This window comes from Carettochelys insculpta, chromosome 4 (assembly GCF_033958435.1).
Source record: "Carettochelys insculpta isolate YL-2023 chromosome 4, ASM3395843v1, whole genome shotgun sequence".
Classification (NCBI taxonomy): Eukaryota; Metazoa; Chordata; order Testudines; family Carettochelyidae; genus Carettochelys; species Carettochelys insculpta.
Window position 1 is genome coordinate 42,893,671 of NC_134140.1, and position 21,505 is coordinate 42,915,175.

A 21,505-nucleotide genomic window follows, 5' to 3' on the forward strand; every position below is an offset into this window, starting at 1 on the left:
TAAAAGAAAGTTTTTCTTCACACAGCGCACAGTCAACCTCTGGAACTCCTTACCAGAGGACGCTGTGAAGGCCAGGACTCTAACAGAGTTTAAAAAAGAGCTCGATAAATATTTGGAGGTTAGGTCCATAGATGGCTATTAGCAAGGGGTAAGGTATGGTGCCCTAGCCTTTTGTCGAAGGCGGGAGATGGATGGCAGAAGACAAATCGCTTGATCGTTGTCTTCGGCTCACCTCCTCTGGGGCACCTGGCATCAGCTACTGTCGGCAAACAGGATACTGGGCTAGATGGACCTTTGGTCTGACCCAGTATGCCGTTCTTATGTTCTATGACCATGGCAGGGTTGAGAGCTCAGCCCCAGACAGGGTTGTGCTTGTACCTCAACTGGAACTGTGGCAGAGCCACCTGCCCTAGATGGAGCTCCCATTCAGGAGCTGCTACCCTATTCTACCTCTTCCACTTCCATCCCTGCCCCAATTTCACCTGCATCCCCTTTCCCATTCTGCCCCATCTCCCATGGCCCTAACTCTATTTCATCCCAACTCTGCCTCTTGCCCCTGAGGCCACACCCCTGCTTGCTCCTTCCCCCACACCCCACTGTACTCCCAGGCCGTGTCTACACGTGCCCCAAACTTCGAAATGACCACGCAAATGGCCATTTCAAAGTTTACTAATGAAGTGCTGAAATGCATATTCAGTGCCTCATTAGCATGCGGGCGGCCGCGGTACTTCGAAATTGATGCGCCTCGCCACCGCGCGGCTCGTCCAGATGGGGCTCCTTTTCGAAAGGACCCCGCCTCCTTCGAAGTCCCCTTATTCCCATGAGCTGATGGGGAAAAAGGGGACTTCGAAGTAGGCGGGGTCCTTTTGAAAAGGAGCCCCATTGGGACGAGACATGCGGTGGGGAGGCGCATCAATTTCGAAGTGCTGCGGCTGCCCGCACGCTAATGAAGCGCTGAATATGCATTTCAGCGCTTCATTAGTAAACTTCAAAATGGCCATTTGCGTGGCCATTTCGAAGTTTGGGGCACGTGTAGACGTAGCCCAAATGTCAGAAAAGCTCTGTTACCCTGGCCACAGCCCAGGGACCATGGTGGGAAGCAAGATCTCCAGCCTCAGGGCCATGATAATGGGAGATTTCCCATAGAGTCCCAAGTCCCTAGCAATGCGAATTTTGAAGCATTTTAGTGATAGAAATGGTTACTCTCCCACTTAAACTTTCTGATAAATTTCTGGTTTGCTTGTGAATCTGTACTACTGCTTATACATTTTGTTTTGTATTTTTCAAAACTGTGGTCTACATTTTCAAAAGTGACTAGGTTTTGGTGCCCAACTTGTGAACCTTAAAAATTTACTCAACACCCAGGTTCTGAACATAGGGACACTCCAAGTTCCTAGCCATTTTTGTTAATATAAGTTTAGGGTGTTTTCGTTACTAATGGAGAAGACCTTGCAGATGCCATTAATCAAGCTTTGCTGGTACACTGACTGGGTGCTGGAAGTCACTATATACTTCCCTTTCCCAGTAAACAAAACATTATTGCATTTGCAACTCGTAAGTACTTTCAGAGTGAACATGCTGCTTTATAAAAATATTACCATGTGCATGATTAGTGGATGAATCCATAGACTGATATGGTGCTACCGCAAAAGAATATCATTATCTGTCAAACACATATCTAATTTACTATCCACTAACAGACTTAAATATTCTTCATCTGTAGGGTTTTCCCAGGTTCTAGGGTAACAATTTCTTCCCATAGTTAGGAGAAGATTTCAAAACTACGTGCAAAGATGTTGGCAGTTTTTTAAAAAATGGCTTTTACAATTAAACAGAAAACACTCTCATATTTAATCTTTATAATAGAATGCTTACTATTTTCTCAGAATAAAAAAGCAAAACAAGCAAAAATAATTTTCTATTTTTACACCACATTGGCAGATATTGGCAAGTTAATGTTAATAGCCGCCCTAAGATTAGCCCAGAAAAGTCCATGTTTGCTTTTCTCCTTTGGCCACTCCAAGTATGTTCTCTTTGACATGAGAGATTTCAGCTTGTGATACCGAGCAGGAATTAGATACTGAGGGATTGGTTCCAGTAGAATGAGGATTAAGCTATTGGAATTTTCACTAAACAATTTGTGATGAGCAAAGTAAAGCTCATAGTGACACCATTCACTCTGCACAAAATTTGGAGACAAAACAAAGATTGATTTGTGGCTTTTCTCAATGCAGTTTATAATGTTCTCAACAATGCTTTTGCCAGGAACAAAGTTCCTCTCATGCAGACAAATCTGTACAGACCCATCTTCCTTCTCCAGGTTTGGGATCAGATGACTTTTCACCCAGAGGGAATCACGTTCGCTGTATGAAATAAAAGCATGAAACTGTAAAATGCTTTGCAGATCTTCAGGGTGACTGTTCTGAACCCTGCGTTTTGTTTGTGCCCATTGCCACATCATCTTTAAATACCACGTTATGTCAAAATAGATACACAGAAAGGATGTCACAGCCACTACAACCACCGTAACAACTAAAGCTACAACAAGCAAAAGTGTAGTATTGCAAGATAGTTCAGACAAATGGAAGTCCTTTAGCTGGGTTCCTTTTAAGCCATCTGGATATTCACACACATAAGATTCTGGCCAGCCAACCAACTTTCCACCTGATTTTTTTTCAAAACTGATGAAGTCTCGTAATTCACAAGAACACTGGAATGGATTGTGTCCTCCTCTTAGCTCTTTGATATTTTTACAGCTATGGAAGAAGTCAGATGACGGGGTGAGAATTGAATTCTCTTCTATATTCAGTAACTCCAGACCCATAAAATGACTACATCCAGGCAGCTCAGTTAACCTGTTAAAGGCAATATTTAGTTCTTTCAAAGCTTTCAGTTCAGTGATGTCTTTGGGAACAATTCTGATTTGGTTATTTTGTAGGTCAAGTATTTGGACATTGAGTGGCAAACATCCAAAAACTGAGTCTGTCAGTTTGTTTGAGGACAAATTCAGTTTAGCCAGAGTTTCAGCCCAGTGGCAGTGATTCTCATCCTCATCATAATACAGTAAATTCCTACTTATGTCCACATATGTTAGGGATTTCATCTCACTTGTCATTAAACCAACCTTAGAAAGTTTTTTTAATTGATTCCTCTGCATAATAAGTGTTTCCAGGAGGACTAAGCTGTTACACCTTTCAAAAACTGTATCTGTCAAATCATTGTTTGAAAAGTTTAAAAAGAGAAATGGACTTGTTTTGGAAGGGCACAGCATATGTATTATCTTTGAATCAGATATTGTCAAGGCTTCAATGTTCATCTCCGAAAATATGCTGTATACGTCGTCCTGTGAAAAATAGAATACTTCAATGGAAACATTCTTTATTGTCAGTGCTTTCATTGAAGTTCCACTGTAGTTGAAGTACTGTTTTTCAATTTTTGATAACAGTTTGATATTGTAGATATTGAAATATTCAATAGATGTATGCCACACAATCTGAAGAACTTTAATAAAGTTTATCCAGGATATTGTAATATTGGTCAGAGTAAAATTTTTTATTTTTGAGGTTTTGTTATATGTTGACAATAATTCCATTAAATCACCGATTCCATTCTCTGAGATATTAGCCAGTTCTAAACTGTCTGAAGTATTGTGTACCACATCCCAACTGGCATGGTTTATTCTGTTGTCTGCTGATACAAACTGAAGTCCCTTTGTGTGTGAGGTAGGCAGGATCTTGGTTTCATAATCAAAATGGTCTTTTGGAACGGTACTGGAATACTTTGCAATAAATTCATGTTCATCAGATGGCTTGATATTGTTCCACAGAGTTAATATAAAGACACAACTACAAAAGAGAAAGGTTGTGAGAGAGCCTCTGTTTCCTGCCATGTTTTGTTATTTGTTGTACTTCTTCAGCATTTCTCCATACCGGTTCTGCCCCTGTAAAAAGATTTACATTAAATGACTATTGTAATGACTAGATGAGTGTCCAATATAGGTGTGAGGGCCAAATCCTGAAAGGCGCTAAGTGTCCTTCTCTTAACAGCAGTGGAGGGCAGTCTACTATTCAAGAGAGGCACAGCATGTTGATATTCATTCATTTACTATCTGTTTAACGGCAAAATGACACTCTGACTACTTTTTAAATGTTTGTCCAACAAGAACTGGACTGAGACCAACAACTAATTAATTTCACATAATCTACCAAAGAGCTATCAGAAGCAATACCTGTCTGCCACTGCCACTCTATGCTGTAAGCAAAAGGCTTGCAGGAGGTAAAAGGTCTCACAGGGGAATAGGCTCTATCCCCCTGCCAATCCCCACAAACTCTCTTTGGTATTATATTTAATTAGACATAAAATATGACATTCCTTGCCAAACCTTTACTTATGTTAACAACTTTTAGTAGGTCAATAAGTAACAGTAATGGTAACTCATTGACACATACCTTTTAAAAATAATGTCTGTGTCTACATGGGCAGCTTCCGTCAACAAAACTGGGCTTTTGTTGACAAAACTCGCCAAGCGTCTACACAGTTAAAGTGCTCTGTGGAGAGTTTGTGGACAAAACTCAGCTGTTCAGTCAACAGCATTATCCCTGTTCCCAATCAGGTATAGCACCTCTGTCAACAGCGTTTTGTCAACAGAGTGCCCATTTAGACACTTCTGTCAACAGAGAGAACTTCCAGTTCTCTGGGCAGCCCTGTTTGTCGAGCTTCCTGTCAGCCATTCTGGCAAGACAGGGCAGGGAAGTCTGGCTGCTCTCTGTCGATAGAGTGGCTTGCTCTTTCAATCTCCTTTTGTGTGTGGAGACACTATCTGTTGACAGAGGTACTGCTGAGGTTTCTCTGTCGACTGGGACCTCTGTCAACAGAGGCTGCCTGTGTAGATATGGCCAATATGTTGGACCATAATGAGAAACAAATTAGAAAACTTGGGCTGAGATGCAGTATTTTCACCTGAGGAGACCTAGGTTCAGATTTTGGTTTAGGTGCCAAGTTAAATTTAATTTGCTTTTTTTCACAGCAGTTCCCCTGTGAATACTTGGGCTTGGGCATGGCACAGAATGGCAGTATAAATGCAATCATAAGTATGGCAAGAGAGTTGAGACCCTTAGCTATGTTTTCCCATATTGGGACTTACTTCTGTTACTGAGTAATTTGGCTATTCTATATGACAGCTCTACAGGAGTGGACTAAGCAGCCTTCATTGCTCTGATTGTAACTTTCTTAACTCATGCCTCTATGGACAACACTTCTCCAGTACTATGTAGGATCAAACTTTAAATGAGATGCCCCCTTGTTCACTTAGGTGATGCTAAAGCAAAGCTGACTAAGGCCCTGAAATCTACTCTTCTGTCTTTCTTTCCATGACATTGTCCAAGACATAATTTCAGCCATGCTTTAGATGTAAGGATGAGACGAAAGGAAGCAACACATTTTCCAGCTTATTTATTAAAATAAATCCTCTTCTTTATTCCTGAATGTTGGTCATTTGAATCAAATTATTAAGTCATGCCTGCATTCATTTTTTGTCCTCTTTCTTCTGTCCATAGTTGTTTTTTGAGTCAGCACAGTAAAGTACAGTGATATGGACAAGAGTTAAAAAATGTCTGTGATCTTTAGGATCTGTATTTCAGAATGAACATTTGACAGAGTCATGGTCATGGCACTTATTCTGAATGATCCCAAAGCACTTAACCTTGATAAGGGTTGCATCTGGAAAATGCAATCACCTAGCTGCAGCCAGATAGGAATCCACATGTGTGGTAATGGTGAGAAATTTAAGGCAAATTCACAGTGACAATCTCAACTGTGTTTAAAGGCCCATGGGCTCCTTATTATATAGATGGAGAATAGACAAAAACTTCATTTTTAAGGCCTCCTTCAAAAGATCATTCACCACCCACCCAAAGTAAATTGCATACAACCCAGTGTTAACTACAGATTGCTGTGATTGAAGTCTTCTGCAGTGGCTGAATGGGATTTCAGTCAGTGCCCTTCCAGGCAGTCACACTAGCAGGCAGCTAAAGAGTGACAAGTTCTTAAAGTGCTTATATACAAATGCTAGAAGTATAAATAAATAAGATGAGTGAGCTAGAGTGCCTTGAATTAAACGAAGTTGTCAATATAATAGGTATCACAGAAACTCAGTGGAATGAGGATAATCAATGGGACACAGTAATACCAGTGTACAAAATTTATCGGAAGGACAGAACAGGTCGTGCTGGAGAGGGGTGGCACTATACGTTAAAGAAAGCATAAAATCAAATGAAGTAAAACTCATAAATGAACCAAATTGGTCCATAGAATCTCTCTGGATAGTGATTCCATGCTTGAATAATAAGAATATAATGGCTGAGTTATATTACTGACCACCTGACCAGGTTAGTGATAGTGACCATGAAATGCTCAGGGAGATTAGGGAGGCTATCAAAATAAAAAACCCAATAGTAATGAGGGATTTCAACTATCCCCGTATAGATTGGGTACAAGTCACCTCAGGACTGGAAGCTGAAGTAAAGTTTCTTGACACTTTAAATGACTGCTTCTTGGAGCAGCTAGTCCTGGAACCCACAAGAGGAGAGGCGATTCTCGATTTAGTCCGAAGTGGAGCACAGGATCTAGTCCAAGCAGTGAATATTTCTGCTTAATATTTTTTTATAATTAAATTTAACATTCCTGTGGCTGGGAAAATACTGTGGAAGCTCAAGACTGTAGTATTTAATTTCAGAAAGGGGGATTACACAACGAGGAAGTTAGTTAAATGGAAATTAAAAGGTACAACACATACGCCGTGTCTACACTAGCCCAAAACTTTGAAATGGCCATGCAAATGGCCATTTCAAAGTTTACTAATGAAGCGCTGAAATACATATTCAGCACCTCATTAGCATGCGGGTGGCCGCGGCACTTTGAAATTGATGCGGCTCGCCGCTGCGCGGCTCGTCCAGACAGGGCTCCTTTTCGAAAGGACCCCGCATCCTTCGAAGTCCCCTTATTCCTATGAGCAGATGGGAATAAGGGGACTTCGAAGTAGATGGGGTCCTTTCAAAAAGGAGCCCCATATGGACAAGCTGTGCATGGCCATTTCGAAGTTTTGGGCTAGTGTAGACTCGGCCATAAAGTGAAATCCCTGCAGGCTGCATGGAAACTTTTTAAAGACACTGCAACAGAGGCTCAACTTAAATGTATACCCCAATTTAGGAAATGTTGTAAGAGAACCAAAAAAGTGCCACCATGGTTAAACAATAAAGTAAAAGAGGCAGTGAGAGACAAAAAGGCATCCTTTAAAAATGGAAATTAAATTCTAGTGAGGAATATAGAAAGGAACATAAACTCTGCCAAGTGAAGTGTAAAAATATAATTAGGAAGGCCAAAAAATATGAAGAACAGCTAGCCAGAAAGTCAAAAAGTAATAGCAAAAATATTTAAGAACATCAGAAGCAGGAAGCCTGCTAAACAACCAGTAGGGCCACTGGATGATCGAGATGCTAAAGAAGCACTCAAGGATGAGAAGGCCATTGCAGAGAAACTAAATGATTTCTTTGCATCAGTCGTCATGGCTGAGAATGTGAGGAACATTCCCAAACCTGAACAATTCTTTTCAGGTAACAAATCCGATGAAATGTCTCAAATTGAGGTGTCATTAGAAGAGGTATTGGAACAAACTGATAAACTAAACAGCAATGAGTCACCAGGGCCAGATGGCATTCACCCAAGAGGTCTGAAGGAACTCAAAAATGAAATTGCAGAACTAACTGTAGTTTGTAACCTGTCATTTAAATCAGCATCTGTTCCAGATGGCTGGAGAATAACTAATGTGATGCTGATCTTTAAAAAGGGCTCCAGAGGTGATCCTGGCAACTAGAAGCCAATCAGTCTAACTTCAGTACCAGGCAAACTGGTTGAAACTCTAGTAAAGAACAGAATTGTCAGACACATTGATGAGCATAATTTGTTGGGGAAGGGTCAACATGGCTTTTGTAAAGGGAAGCTGTGCCTCACCAATCTATTAGAATGTTCTGAAAGGGTCAAAAAGCATGTGGACAGGGGGGTCCTGTGGATGTAGTGTATGTAGATTTTCAAAAAGCCTTTGAAGTCCAGAAAGGTCCCTCACCAAAGGCTCTTAAGCAAAGTTAACTGTCATTGGATAAGAAGGAAGGTCATTTCTTGGATTGGTAACTGGTTAAAAGATCGGAAACAAAGGATAGGAATAAATGGTCAGTTTTTCAGAATGGAGAGAGTTAAATAGTGGTGTCCCCCCAGGGGCTGGTGCTGGGACCAGTGCTATTCAACATATTTATAAATGATCTGGAAAAAGCGATAAAAAGTGAGGTGGCAAAATTTGCAGATGACACAAAACTACTCCAAATAGTTAAGTCCCAAGCAGACTGTGAAGAGCTTCAAAAGGATCTTAATAGATTGGGTGACTGGGCAACAAAATGGCAGATGAAAGTCAATGTTGATAAATGCAAAGTAATGCACTTTGGAAAATATAATCCCAACTATATATATAAAATGATGGGGTCTGACTTAGCTGTTACCACTCAAGAAAGAGATCTTGGAGTCACTGTGGATAGTTCTCTGAAGACATCCACCCAGTGCGCATCGGCAGTCAAAAAAGCTAATCATTAAGAAAGGAATAGATAATTGGACAGAAAATGGATAGAAAATAGAAAATAGAAAATAGATAATTGGACAGAAAATGTCATATTATCTTTATATAAATCCATGGTACATCCACTTCTGGAATACTGTGTACAGATGTGGTCAGCCCATCTCAAAAAAGATATATTGGAATTGGAAAAGGTTCAGAAAAGGGCAACAAAAATTATTAGGGGTATGGAATGTCTACCATATGAGGAGAGATTAATAAGACTGGGACTTTTTAGCTTGGAAAAAAGACAGTTAAGAGGGATATGACAGAGATATATAAAATCATGACTGGTGTAGAGAAAATAAATAAGGAATTCTTATTTACTCATTCACACAACACAAGAACTAGGGGTTACCAAACAAAATTAATAAGCAGCAGGTTTAAAATAAACACTAGGAAATATTTTTTCATACAATGCACAGTTAACCTGTGGAACTCCTCGGTGGAGTACATTGTGAAGACCAAGACTATAGTAGAGTTTAAAAAAGAACGAGATAAATTAATGGAGGATAGGTCCATCAATGGCTATTAGCCAGGATGGGCATGGAGGGTGTTCCTAGCCTCTGTTTGCAAGAGGCTGGAAATGGGCAACAGGGAATTGATCACTTGATGATTACCTGTTCTTTTCATTCCCTCTGGGGCACCTGGTATTGGCCACTGTCGGAAGACAGGATACTGGGCTTGATGGGCCTATGGTCTGACCCAGTATGGCTGTTTTTATGTTCTTAGCCAAATACATACTACAGGTGTAAATGGCCCCAGGTGTGGTGGCCAAGAAAAGTCCTCCTCCTTTTCCCCACCTGAGACATAACATAGTAGTTTTGGTAGAATACTTCCAGACAGAGCTTGTGGGGGTCAAAAAAATTAACAGTTCTGGACTTTAGGCAGTATTTTGATTAGGGACAAACAAGCAAGCAGTCACGTAGCACCTTAAAGACTAACAAAATAATTTACCCTATTACCCATCCTTTACTTACACTACATTGATGACATCTTTATCATTTGAATCCATGGTAAAGAGACTCTGGAAGAATTCCACATGGATTTTAACAACCTGCACCCTACCATCAATCTCAGCTTTGACTATTCCACAAGAGAGATGCATTTCCTGAACACCACAGTACAAATCACTGATGGCCACATCGACACCACTCTCTACCAGAAACCCACTGACTGCTACACTTACGTAAATGCCTCCAGCTTCCATCCAGCACACACCACACAATCCATCGTTTATAGTCAAGCCCTTAGATACAATCACATCTGCTCTGATCCTACTGACAGAGGCCAAAAGCTCCAAGACCTCTACCAAGCATTCATAAAACTTAATTAACCTCCAGGAGAAGTGGAAAAACAGACTGACAGGGCCAGATGAATACACAGAAACCAACTACTTCAAGATAGGCCAAAGAAGATCGATAACAGAACACCACTAGTCATTACCTATTGCCCCCAGCTCAAACCCCTGCAACACATCATTAAAAACCTATGACGTATTCTAGATCATGATGGTATACTCCAAAAGGCCCTAGGTGTCAGGCCTGTCCTCTCCTATAGACAACCTCCTAATCAAAGAAAGATTCTCACTAGCAATCACAGGCTACACCACAGTAATACTAATGCTTGGAACTTTTCCTTGCAACAAACCCTGCTGCTAACTTTGTCCACATATTTATTCTGGGGATACCATCACTGGACCTAACCATGTTAGTTACAAGATCAAGGGCTCATTCTCATGTACCTTGACCAATATTACATATGCCATTATGTGCCAGTCATGCCTTGCCACTATATACATTGGACAAACTGGGCAAACTCTTTGCCGAAGAGGAATCTTAATACAATCTCAATCTGGCCACACTTCAGTGGAGTGGGCCATTCTGCTAAAGACCTGAGAATATGCATCTTAGACCAAAGAGACTTTAAAAACAGATTACACAGAGAAATTTGTGAATTGGAGTCATATTCACATTCAACACATTAACACGTGGTATGAACAAAGACAACAATTACCTCACATATTACACAGATTGCTTCCCTTCCTTTGATGCTTGTGATTATCTCAGGCAAGACACTTAACATCGCCCACACCTCAGCCACCTTCTTCAGTCCTAAGTATTTGATTTGTCAGTTTTTATTGCAATTTTTTTTTATCTCTGTACTGATATCAGTCTGTACTGGAAATACTATTGATCTGATTAAGTGGGTCTGTCCCACAAAAGCTCATCACCAAATAAATCATTTTGTTAGTCTTTAAAGTGCTACATTTCTGCTGTTTTCTTCAGTAGGCAAATAGCTAAAATCCGTGGACTCTAAGCAGAAAGAGAGAGTGAGAGCAAGACAGAGAGAGCAAATGTTGCTGTTATTTTCTGAAAGAGAGGAGTTTTCAAGGCCCACATAGTTCTTTAGCTCAGAAGCTTGTCCCTTTCACCAACAGAAGTTGATCCACTAAAAGATATTACATTGACACTCTGTCATGATCATACTCTGAGGATCAGCACAGACACAACAATACTGCAAACTGCTGTTTTCTCCACAGGTGAACTCCAGGCACTCCTGAAATCCTGGATTTTTTATCATAATCAAAATACATTTTAAATATTTAAGCTTAGAACTCTACATTAATGTGCAAAATATATGGAAAATATTGAAATTGTGTAAGTATGGACATGTATTTTGTAATTACCAATATAATACACAATCCTGATGTAAAAATATAAAACTGATATAACTAAAATATCAAAGAATCATAAAATTGGAAGGAACTTGAGGGAGTTGTAAATCTAGGCCCTTGCACTCACGGGATGAGCAAGCAATATCTACCCCATCCCAGACAGGTGTTTGACTAATCTGCCTTAAAAACCTTCAGGAATGGAGATTCCATATCCTTCTTAGGCAACGTATTTCAGCATTTAACCACTTGACAGTTAGGAAGTTTTTTCTAATGTCCAACCTAAACTTCCCTTGCTGCAATTTAATTTATACTTTTGCTTTGTCTCAAATCCTGCGAACACTGATAATTGATTTAGTTGAGATGGTATAACCCTTTAGCATAGACTCAGTGATAACAGTATTAAGGTATTTAAATCATTATAATCTGATTCAGTGAATTTATGGAAATCAAATGAGTCTACACTAGTCACTCACATACTGACTAGAAAGCAAATAATAAACTTTAATTCATGAACAATTTACAAAACATATCTCATTTTCTGAATAAGATGCAGAGTACACAAGTAACACAATACTCTAAATTAATCAGAGGTCTATGTAAAAGAAACATAAACTAATAGTTCTTTCTTACCAGGAAGTCTTGCTGAGCAGGTAAGCAGAAAAATTACACAGGAACAGACAAAAAGCAAAACTTCCTGTAACCCTGCTCATTTGTATAACGACATTTAACACACAAACCTTCCACAAGCTGTTTGTGCCATCTACTGACTTCTTATGAAATTACACATGTATTTTCCAAAAACTGATATTTTTCCAGATGTTACTGATACAACTTTTTGCTCAAATAATTATATTATTGACCTCCATGTTTTAATTCTTTTCAGTATCCTAAATAGGATAAATTCCTTAATCCTCATTTCGGCTGGTCCATCAATAGCTTTCTCTTTCTACAAATCCGTTTTAAAATAAATAATATATATCTTCTGTTGAACAATTTTTACATTGGTACTCAGATATCTTCTGCTGGACCTCAATAATAATCTAACGATAACCCATGATTCTGAATCTGGTTTTGAGTATTTTGCATTTTAGTTCTTACAGGTTGATTTTAGATAGCTGGATGACCATTTATTATGGTTGTAACCAAGTTTCCTGTGGTCCCATAAAGTTTGTTTACAGCCACCAGTTCTGCCTCTCAGTGTTCTGAGCTGTTATTTAGCTGTAATTTACCCCCAAATGTCCTCTACGAGCCCTGTAAGCAGTGGAAGTGGTGGTAATATGCTAGACAATATTGACCTCCCGCGGTCCGCCAAATTCTCATACATACAGGTCCCGAAGGTGGTGGATTAGAGAGGTTCAACATGTACTAGTTTAGTTGTAAGTTCCTGTGACAAAATGGTTTCTAAAAGTACTTTGTGTAACCATACCCCATTTTAATTATATTTTGGTGTGAGAGGGAGATTGGTAGATTTCTCTTACTTTAGAGGCATCACAGTAACAGTGACATTGACGTCACAATAAAACCAAGCCTATTACTGTTATTTTATTACTTCTCTATCAAGTGATGGTAGATGCTGAGGCCCTTTAAGTCAGCTATCTATGGGAGGAATAATCAGTGCTATGGGGTCTATGTAGATTCTACGTATAACTTATTTACTTATATGACATACAACCATCCATGAACAGAGGTGGTAACAAATGGCATACAGAAAAAAATTATTTCTGAAATCCAAGCACAAGCCCACATGCCCAGTTCCAAGGAGACATCTCTATTTACAAAACTGACTCTGCTAGAGAGATTAAGGAAAAGAACAAATGCTCCTAAGCTACGTCTACACGAGCATTCCTCTTTTGATAGAGGCATGCAAATGAGAGAAATCAAAATGCAAATGAGGCACAAATTTACCTATCTGGTACCTCATTTGCATATTGTTCTTTCAAAAGCGCTTCTTTCGAAAGAAGAAAAGCCGTGCAGATGTGGCTCTTTCGAATATAAACCCCATTTTCAAAGGAACCATTATTCCCTTTTTTTTTAAAAGGAAGTTTTTTTCAAAAACAGAGTTTATTTTCAAAAGGGCCACATCTACACTGCTTTTCTTCTTTTGAAAGAAGAATATGCAAATGAAGTACCAGATATGCAAATATGTGCCTAATTTCATTTTTATTTCCCTCATTTGCATGCGAGGAATGCTAGTGCAAATGTAGCCATACCGTTTTCCAGAACTCTCCACAAGAATCTACATGACAAAACTAATTGTAACTGTGACAACCAGGGTGTGGTGGCAACCAAGATTGAATATGGGATCTCTGAAGGTAAATGTATAAGCCTTACTATGTGAGCTAAAAGCCTTCCGCATTGTAATTTTGAAAGACTCATTAATCTGGAAGTGGTCTAAGTACCACTAAAGGGGCAGAGAGTGCCATTCCCAGCATGCATGGGTTATATACTGACACAAAATTTATTCAAAGATTATATAAACTTGCATGCTAAAACCAATAGCAAAAACCTGTATGACTATGAATTGTAAGACAGTGCTACCTGATGATCTGTGGTAACGATATCTTAATTTTAAAAATTCCATAATACCATCAAAACAACTCATAACAACTTTACTTGCCTTGAGATCTAATTCACTGACTTATTTTATACCCTATTTCATATACAATAGCACTATTTAGCAAGTCATCCCACTGAAATCAATTATATTTTTTCAAATCCTGTTATTTTAGAATGCCACAATGCAATCCAGTGATATAATGACTCATGATAAAACACAGTGGTGCACCAGGAAGTCAAAGAAACAATCTTAAAAGAAGCTAGTTTTGTCTTAAACATTAGTCATTTCATGTTTCAATTCTGAGATTTAAGTCAACCCTGGTGTCAGGAAAAGGTGAAAACACAACGTAACATGGAGAAAAACTGTAATAACTTCTTCCCCACCACTTTTATGCTAGTGTGCTTCAAAAAGGTGAGTAATCAAAATTTGCAAAAATGAAATAAGCAATGTTCACCTCTTGCTTCCAAAAACATTCTGTATTGTATGTCATCCACATGCTCAAAATGGTCTAGGACCAGCTATATCCAAACCACATCATCATTTGTCCTCTGTCCTGGCAATTACCGTTAGTTGCAAAAACTGTGCTCTCTGATAAAACTTCAGGTGGGCAAATTCCAACAATCTGGCTATAAAATTCATCATGCCCTAGTGAAACTGGTTTATAATACACTTAGTTTAATCTGAAGGGGACTATCATATAGCAGAAAGGCTATCATACAGCCAAACTGACTGACATTGACACTGAATTCTGTACACATGCTTGTATTTTATCTGAATATTATACTATAAATAAAAGTATAACTTCCAAAACCAAAGCCCGCACATTCTCAGTATTGCTAATGAACTGTTAATCATTATACTTCACCATGCTCTTGCATGGTTGCGCCCATGAATGAGCATGGCGAAGTATAACTAGCATTCCTAGAAACCATTATGTGCACATTAAACAGACACTCAGGTCAGATCTGGCTTCAAATTCAGTTAGATCAAACTTTTATCAAACCTAAGACCAAAAGACTTTATTTACAGCTAATTTTCTATATAAACTACTTTTGAGAGAACTAAATATTCTAAACTAAACTGTGTTTTCAACACAGACATTTCAGTATTGCTCTAATTCCAGACAAACAAAAAATGGAATTACTGCTCTATTTTTTATCAGCCAATGAGACAGAAATGCAAAAACAAAATTTAAAACCATGACTGCAGAAAAATAATTTTGGTTAAAGAATTCTCTGTACTTAAGAACATAATGCATCATTACACTAAACAGCAGGACATGTATCCTCATATCCTTCATTTCCAATACACAATTTATCCTAGCTAAAATTAAATACTGTATTCTACTGCATATGTTTATGTTATAAGTATGTCTGTTTCTGATCTATGAAAAGGCTTCTACAGAGCTCGAAAACTGACGCTCGAAGATCAGCTTCCTTATCACTACAAAACTTCATTATCCATCAAGAGTAAAACAGATCTTCAGTCATTCAGCTTCCCTTATCCCCTTCAGCTTAAGTGAAATGAGTGTTTTTTTACAATTCCACCAAAGCCACTACAAAACAGAGAATAAACCTCTGTATTTTTCAAGATTTAATTTTCAGAATGGACAATATTTCAAAAATCAATAAAATCTTATAAAATATATTGCTAATAATCATTGGCCTGCACAGATTTTTTTTCTTATTAAAATGTCTTGGAAAAATATGCTTATTCAGTATATATTCTGGTCCCACCTACCTTAAAATGGGAACTGTAGATACATTTATTCAAAACCTGCCCGGTTTTAATGATGCTTCTGTGAGCACCGCAACATATTTAGGAGCACCAATCAATTCCTTAAGGAATCATAACATATACCTTCAGGCTCCTGTAGCAACACCACACAAGAGTTTTTTTGTTTTCCTCTGGAAGAGAAAGAACACTAGCGGAAAAAAGGTATGATGAACTTACACACAGACTTTCTCTAGAATGACAATGATGAGTCCTGCATTACAATAAAGAGCTAAAATGAGGAAGGAAGGGGAGGAGTAAGAAGACAAGAACCATAAGCTGTTTTGGCAAACGCCTGCAATCAGCTGATGCAGAACTTGTTTTGCAACATTGTTAGTACCTAAACTGAACAGTAACTTTACTGGAAATGAGGATGAACAGTTCTGAATTTTTTTAACATTCTGGTTCACTCAATGTAGAGAATGAAAAAACAAAAACAAAAACAAAAATATAAACTTGGGGATAATCTGGCAAATACTCATGTATTAGATTGCAAATATTCCTGCAAATATTCAACATATTTAACTTTATGCAAATAGGTAGTCACATTTATTTCACTGAAGGATCAGAAAAAATCAGAAAGAAATTCAAAGCAAGAAATTGCGATCTATCAATTTTATTTGAAGACGAAAGAACATATGAATATAGGAATGGCCATACTGGGTCAGAATAAAGGTCCATTTAACCCAGTATCCTGTCTACCAACAGTAGCCAATGCCAGGTGCCTCAGATTGAGTGAACCAAACAGGTAATGATCGCTCTCCTGCCATCCGTCCCCAGCTTCTGACAAACAGAGACTAAGGACACCGTTCCTCACCCATCCTGGCTAATAGCCATCCATGGATCTAACCTCCATGAATTTATCAAGCTCTTTTTTCAACCCTGCTATAGATCTAGTCTTTACAGCCTCCTGTGGCAAAGGCAAAGATAAGGCTTTGGGCTACTGTTGTGTAATCTTCCAGTGTTGCACATGTGATACTGTATGATGATGTCATCACTGCCTCAGTAAAAATATGAGAATTAATTAGTTATCCCTACGGTCTGACAGAAGTTCTTTCTCAGTTCCTGCTTTGTCATAACTCCTTTGTGACTCCAGCTCTATTTTACTTTTCTACAAAGAATTTAATAACTAAATGAGGATTAGCGATGGTACCATGATACAAATATGTAGATAACGATAATTAAAAACATTGGCAACTCTACATTTGGCACTATTGGAGGTGGGCATTGATACTCATTACCTTTTTGGTGGCATGCAATAGCCTACAGAGTCCTGTCATGTAACACCTTGTGCTAGCATAAACATTAAACTGCAATGGCAGCTATGCGAAACAGCTTGTTAACACAGCTATTTATTTATTTTTCTATATTGATACAGGTAGTCTCAAACTAAAAGAAATATGCACGGTGATAAATCCCTTTGTTTTAACAAGGAGAACTGTTGAAACCTTTGCTCTCTCCTCTGAGTTACAACAAGCCTGCACTACTTATCTGGCCTCAAATTTAGAATTAGAACACATTTTTTATGAAATCTAAGACCAAAAGAAATATATCAATACAAGCAGCATGAACATATATGAGGGAAGATCTTTGGGCCTTACATTTTATATTGTTATGTAACAAAACCCTAACATAAATTATCATTCTGGTTATGCCTGCATTTCTGCTCACAATTCTCACCACTCTCCATTGAACTATTTGCTTTGTCAATGAATCCTAGCTCAACTTCCTCTTTACTTTTCTCTACAAACCCATTGTATTCTTGCTTGCTGCTACACTGGCTTTATGAGCAGAATTCACTCCCTTACAACATACAGGCATCCTTTTCCAAACCCTTCCTGAGAACTCTGCAAATGCAAGCCCACACATACTAACTAGAGCTGGTCAAACATTTGTCCATGCAATTTTAAAGGGAAAATTGGGTTTTTAACTAAATGAACGTTTTCATTGAATGTGTGTGCTTTTCTCAAAAACAATTTAGTTCTCATCGTAAAACCAAAACCACCCAAATTTTCAGGTTCTGGGCACAATATTTTAATTTGTTGGCTGCAAAAAATAGCTTTTTCCTCAGAAGAAAAAAAATCAAATTTTCAGACTGTGACTGGGTGTGATCACAGAAAACCCTTGGGTTGTTCCCCCTCTATGCTGATGAAGGCACTGACAGCTGCCTTCTTGCTCTCTGGGGCTTCCCACTACCCTGTCCCAGATCCTCTTGTCTCCTGCAGACAAGGCACAGAGTTGGGGTTAACACCTGCCTGCAGAGCAATGCAGACATTGATTAACCAAAGCTCTGGGTGGAAGCAGTTCTAGTGCACAACACCCAGGAAATCAACCCCCAAAAGGCATCAATTGCCCAAATAAATCCATCTCTTTTTGTGCAACACATTCGCACAGGGAGGGTTCGTTAGGGAAGCCACTTTATCAATGAAAGGGAGATGTGCAGTGGTATTCCCCTCCCCCCCAGGTAATAACTACTTCCTTTGGACTTGATTATAAACAAGAGTTTTATTATGTAAAACAGTAGGATTTAATGGTTATAAGTAAAACTTGCAGATCAAAGCAAGTCACCGAATTAAAATAAAGCACATAACTAGTTCTATCCCACTGAGAATCTAGTTACATGGAAGTTCTTATCCTAAACAGCTATTCTTACATCAGATGAAAGCTTTGAGTCAGAAATGGGCTTAACCTGATCTGGGTCTCCAAATCACTGTAACACTCTTTCTTCTGCTTAGGGTGTGTCAGGCAATTTCCAAGGCAGGCTGAAGACAAAGATGGAGGTGTTTTCATGTCCCTCCATATACCTTTTCCTCTTCGCAGGGAATTCTATTTGTTCTCATTATGTAAAAGTATACTCCCAGATGGAGATTGTCACTGAGAAAGTCACCTGTCCATGTCTGTTTTAAACAATCAGCCTTTGCTTACTTGCTTGTGTGAACATATACAGTAATGTACTTTAGTCGGTCGAGTATAGCTATTCCCCTGACAAGCCACACCTCCAGATGAGGTCTTCACAGAAACAAACATTTGGAATACAAATATGTAGATGTTACTCATAACTTCAAATATAAGAATGATACAGGCACAAAAATGGGATTTAAAGCTCCAGCAGATTATACCATTGAAAACAATAGGTTTCAAGAGGCATTTTGTCCAAAGCATCTCTGAGTTATTCATATTTATATTCATAACACATTTTCCACAAAACATACAGGGATCCCTCACACAGACCAATGCTAATATTAAACCATCTTGATAAAAGTGTTATCACCCTACTACGATATTTTAAAATTAGGAGCAAGGACAGATCTTTCCTCTGCTAATCCCAGAGTATTTTGTCTTCCTCTCCCTTTATTCAGAGACTGCAAGCACTTTGAGGCAGAAAGCATGTCTTCTCATTTATAGAAAAGAGCAGGGATGAGGAACCTACAGCCCGTGGACTGCATCCAACCTGAAGCTTCCCTTGATCCATCCCAGTGTTTCCCAAAGGTGTTGTGCATATCACATGGGTGGTACATGAAAGGATTTCAAGGATATGTGGCAGAAAATAAATTACTAAAAATCAGGAAATAAGCACTGGGACAGCACTGGGAGAGCGACTATGCCAATAAGGCCGAAGTCCTGAAAGGGGTATGTGCAGTGCTTTTTTCCTTAAAAAAAATAGGTGGCGGAACTCAAGCCCCAAACTACACCCATCCTCCACCCCAAGGCCAAACCCCTTTCCACTCGGGAGCCCAAACCACCCCTGGGTGGCTTAGTCACCCCATACAGGGCCCAAGCTGCCCCCCCAGCAGCTTAACTGACCCCCAGCAGGGCCCAAACCACCCGCAATGGTTTAGCTGCCCTGTGTGAAGCCCAAACTGCCCCCGGGCAGCTCAACTGCCCACCCACAGGGCCCAAGCTGCCCCCTATGTGGGGCCTGAATCACCCCCTGGGTGGCTTAGCTGCCCCTGGGTGACTTAATTGCCCCCCGGCGGGGCCCTTAGCGGCTCCATGCGGGGCCTGAGCCACCCCTCCCACCACCTCCCACATGGGGTCTGAGCTGTTCCTCCTGAAAAACAACCCTGCGTACATGAATGCTTTAAATTTGGGAAACAGTGATCAAACCTATGGAGCTCAGTGCCCCCCCTCTGCCCCCCAAGAGGTATGAGACTGTGCACTCCTTGGCTGTGGCTTGAGCGGAGTGGCTTTTTTCCTGTTTCTCATTTGGGGGCGTCACATCTGTAAGGTTTTTTCTCTTCACTTGGGGGTCAGGTCAGAGATGGTTGTCTTTTGTTTTGTTTCTCACTTGTGTGTCACCCCTGACTGATTTTTCTGTAGGTCAGTGGCCCCCAAGTAGACCCCAAAAAGGTTCCACACCCCTGGTATATAGCAGTGGACACAAGGCTGTGACTTAACCACACCAACATAGGAGGGGCTACGGCCCTGCTATAACAAGAAGTCCTGTGGTAACTTATAGACTAACATAGTTTGGTGCATTAACTTTCATGGACAAAGACCTGCTTCATCAGATGCCACAGGACTTCTTGTTGTTTTTTGAAGATACAAACTAACTTGGCTACCTCTCTGCTACTTGCCCTTATAAACAAACACATTGGAACGACTGTGATCTAATTTGATCACTTTCACGCTTTGCTAACTCCCTTTTTGTAAGTTCTATTTAGATAACTTTATCACTGTGAACAAAAAAATGCCAACTCTCAGCCTTTCAGGAGACTACTGCCATCCCCTGCGGGGAGTCATTTCAAAGTGATGGACCTCACTGCTGCTGAGGAGGAATGTTTTTATCCAAAAGGAGTCACAACCTGAAGTCACAGGGCTGGCGCCTTATAGACCAATGGAGATGTTGGCGCATAAGCTTTTTGTGGGTCAAGACCCGCTTCTCACGAAGCGGGTCTTGACCCATGAAAGCTTATGCGCCAACATCTCCATTGGTCTATAAGGTACCACAGGACTTCTCATTGTTTTTGAAGATACAGACTAACTCTGCTACCCCTCTGATAAAAAGACCTACAACCTATCCTTAATCAGGATGCCACACTCCAGAAGGCCCTGGGTGACATGCCTGTTCTCTCCCACAGACAACCTCCCAACCTCATGAGGATCCTCACTAACAGCCACAGTCTATACCCCAGGAATACCAGTCCTGCAACCTTTCCCTGCAACAAAGCCCGCTGCCAGCTTTGTCCACATATCTTCTCTGGAAATACCATCACTGGACCTAACCAGGTTACTCACAGAGTCACGGGCACTTTCTCATACTCCTCTACGAACATCATATATGCCATCATGTGCCAACAATGCCCAGATGCTTTGTATATTGGACAGGCTTCTAACTCCCTTAGACAAAGGGTCAATGGCCACAAAACAGACATCAAAACACTCCAGATCCACAAACCAGTCAGTCAACATTTTAATGGAATGGGGCATACTGTCAAGGACCAAAAGTATGTGTGTTACTGAAAAGGAATTATCGCACCGTTCTGGAAAGAGAAACAGCCGAGCTGGCTTTTATATTCAAATTTGGCACATTAACACATGGTTTAAATCGTGATGGGAACTTTCTGAGTCACTATAGGGGCTCATCTGCATACTTGGCTCAATCTAATTCTTGACCTTCCCCCCCACCCCTCCACTCTCTGATTTGCTCACCTTGATACTTTTTCTGATTTGTCCTCCTTGCTTAGTTTTTGGTTCTCTGTGCCTTAAATATTGAGTCTGTTCTGGTCTGGTTATGGTCTGAAGAAGTGGGTCTGTCCCACGAAAGCTCACCTAATAAACTATTTTGCTAGTCTTTAAAGTGCTACTTGACAGCTTTTTGTTTTGATTATCATAGGCCTGG

General features: G+C 39.8%; 1 protein-coding gene across 1 annotated transcript; it reads right to left on the reverse strand.

Moving 5' to 3' along the window:
* Positions 1-998: 998 nt before the first annotated feature.
* LOC142012440 (toll-like receptor 1) lies at positions 999-11,997 on the reverse strand. Its single transcript, XM_074992604.1, has 2 exons — positions 11,964-11,997; positions 999-3,940 (listed from the first exon to the last, which is right to left on the reverse strand). The coding sequence occupies exon 2, from the start codon at positions 3,887-3,889 to the stop codon at positions 1,925-1,927; it is 1,965 nt and encodes a 654-aa protein (XP_074848705.1). The 5' UTR covers positions 3,890-3,940; positions 11,964-11,997; the 3' UTR covers positions 999-1,924.
* Positions 11,998-21,505: the final 9,508 nt, after the last annotated feature.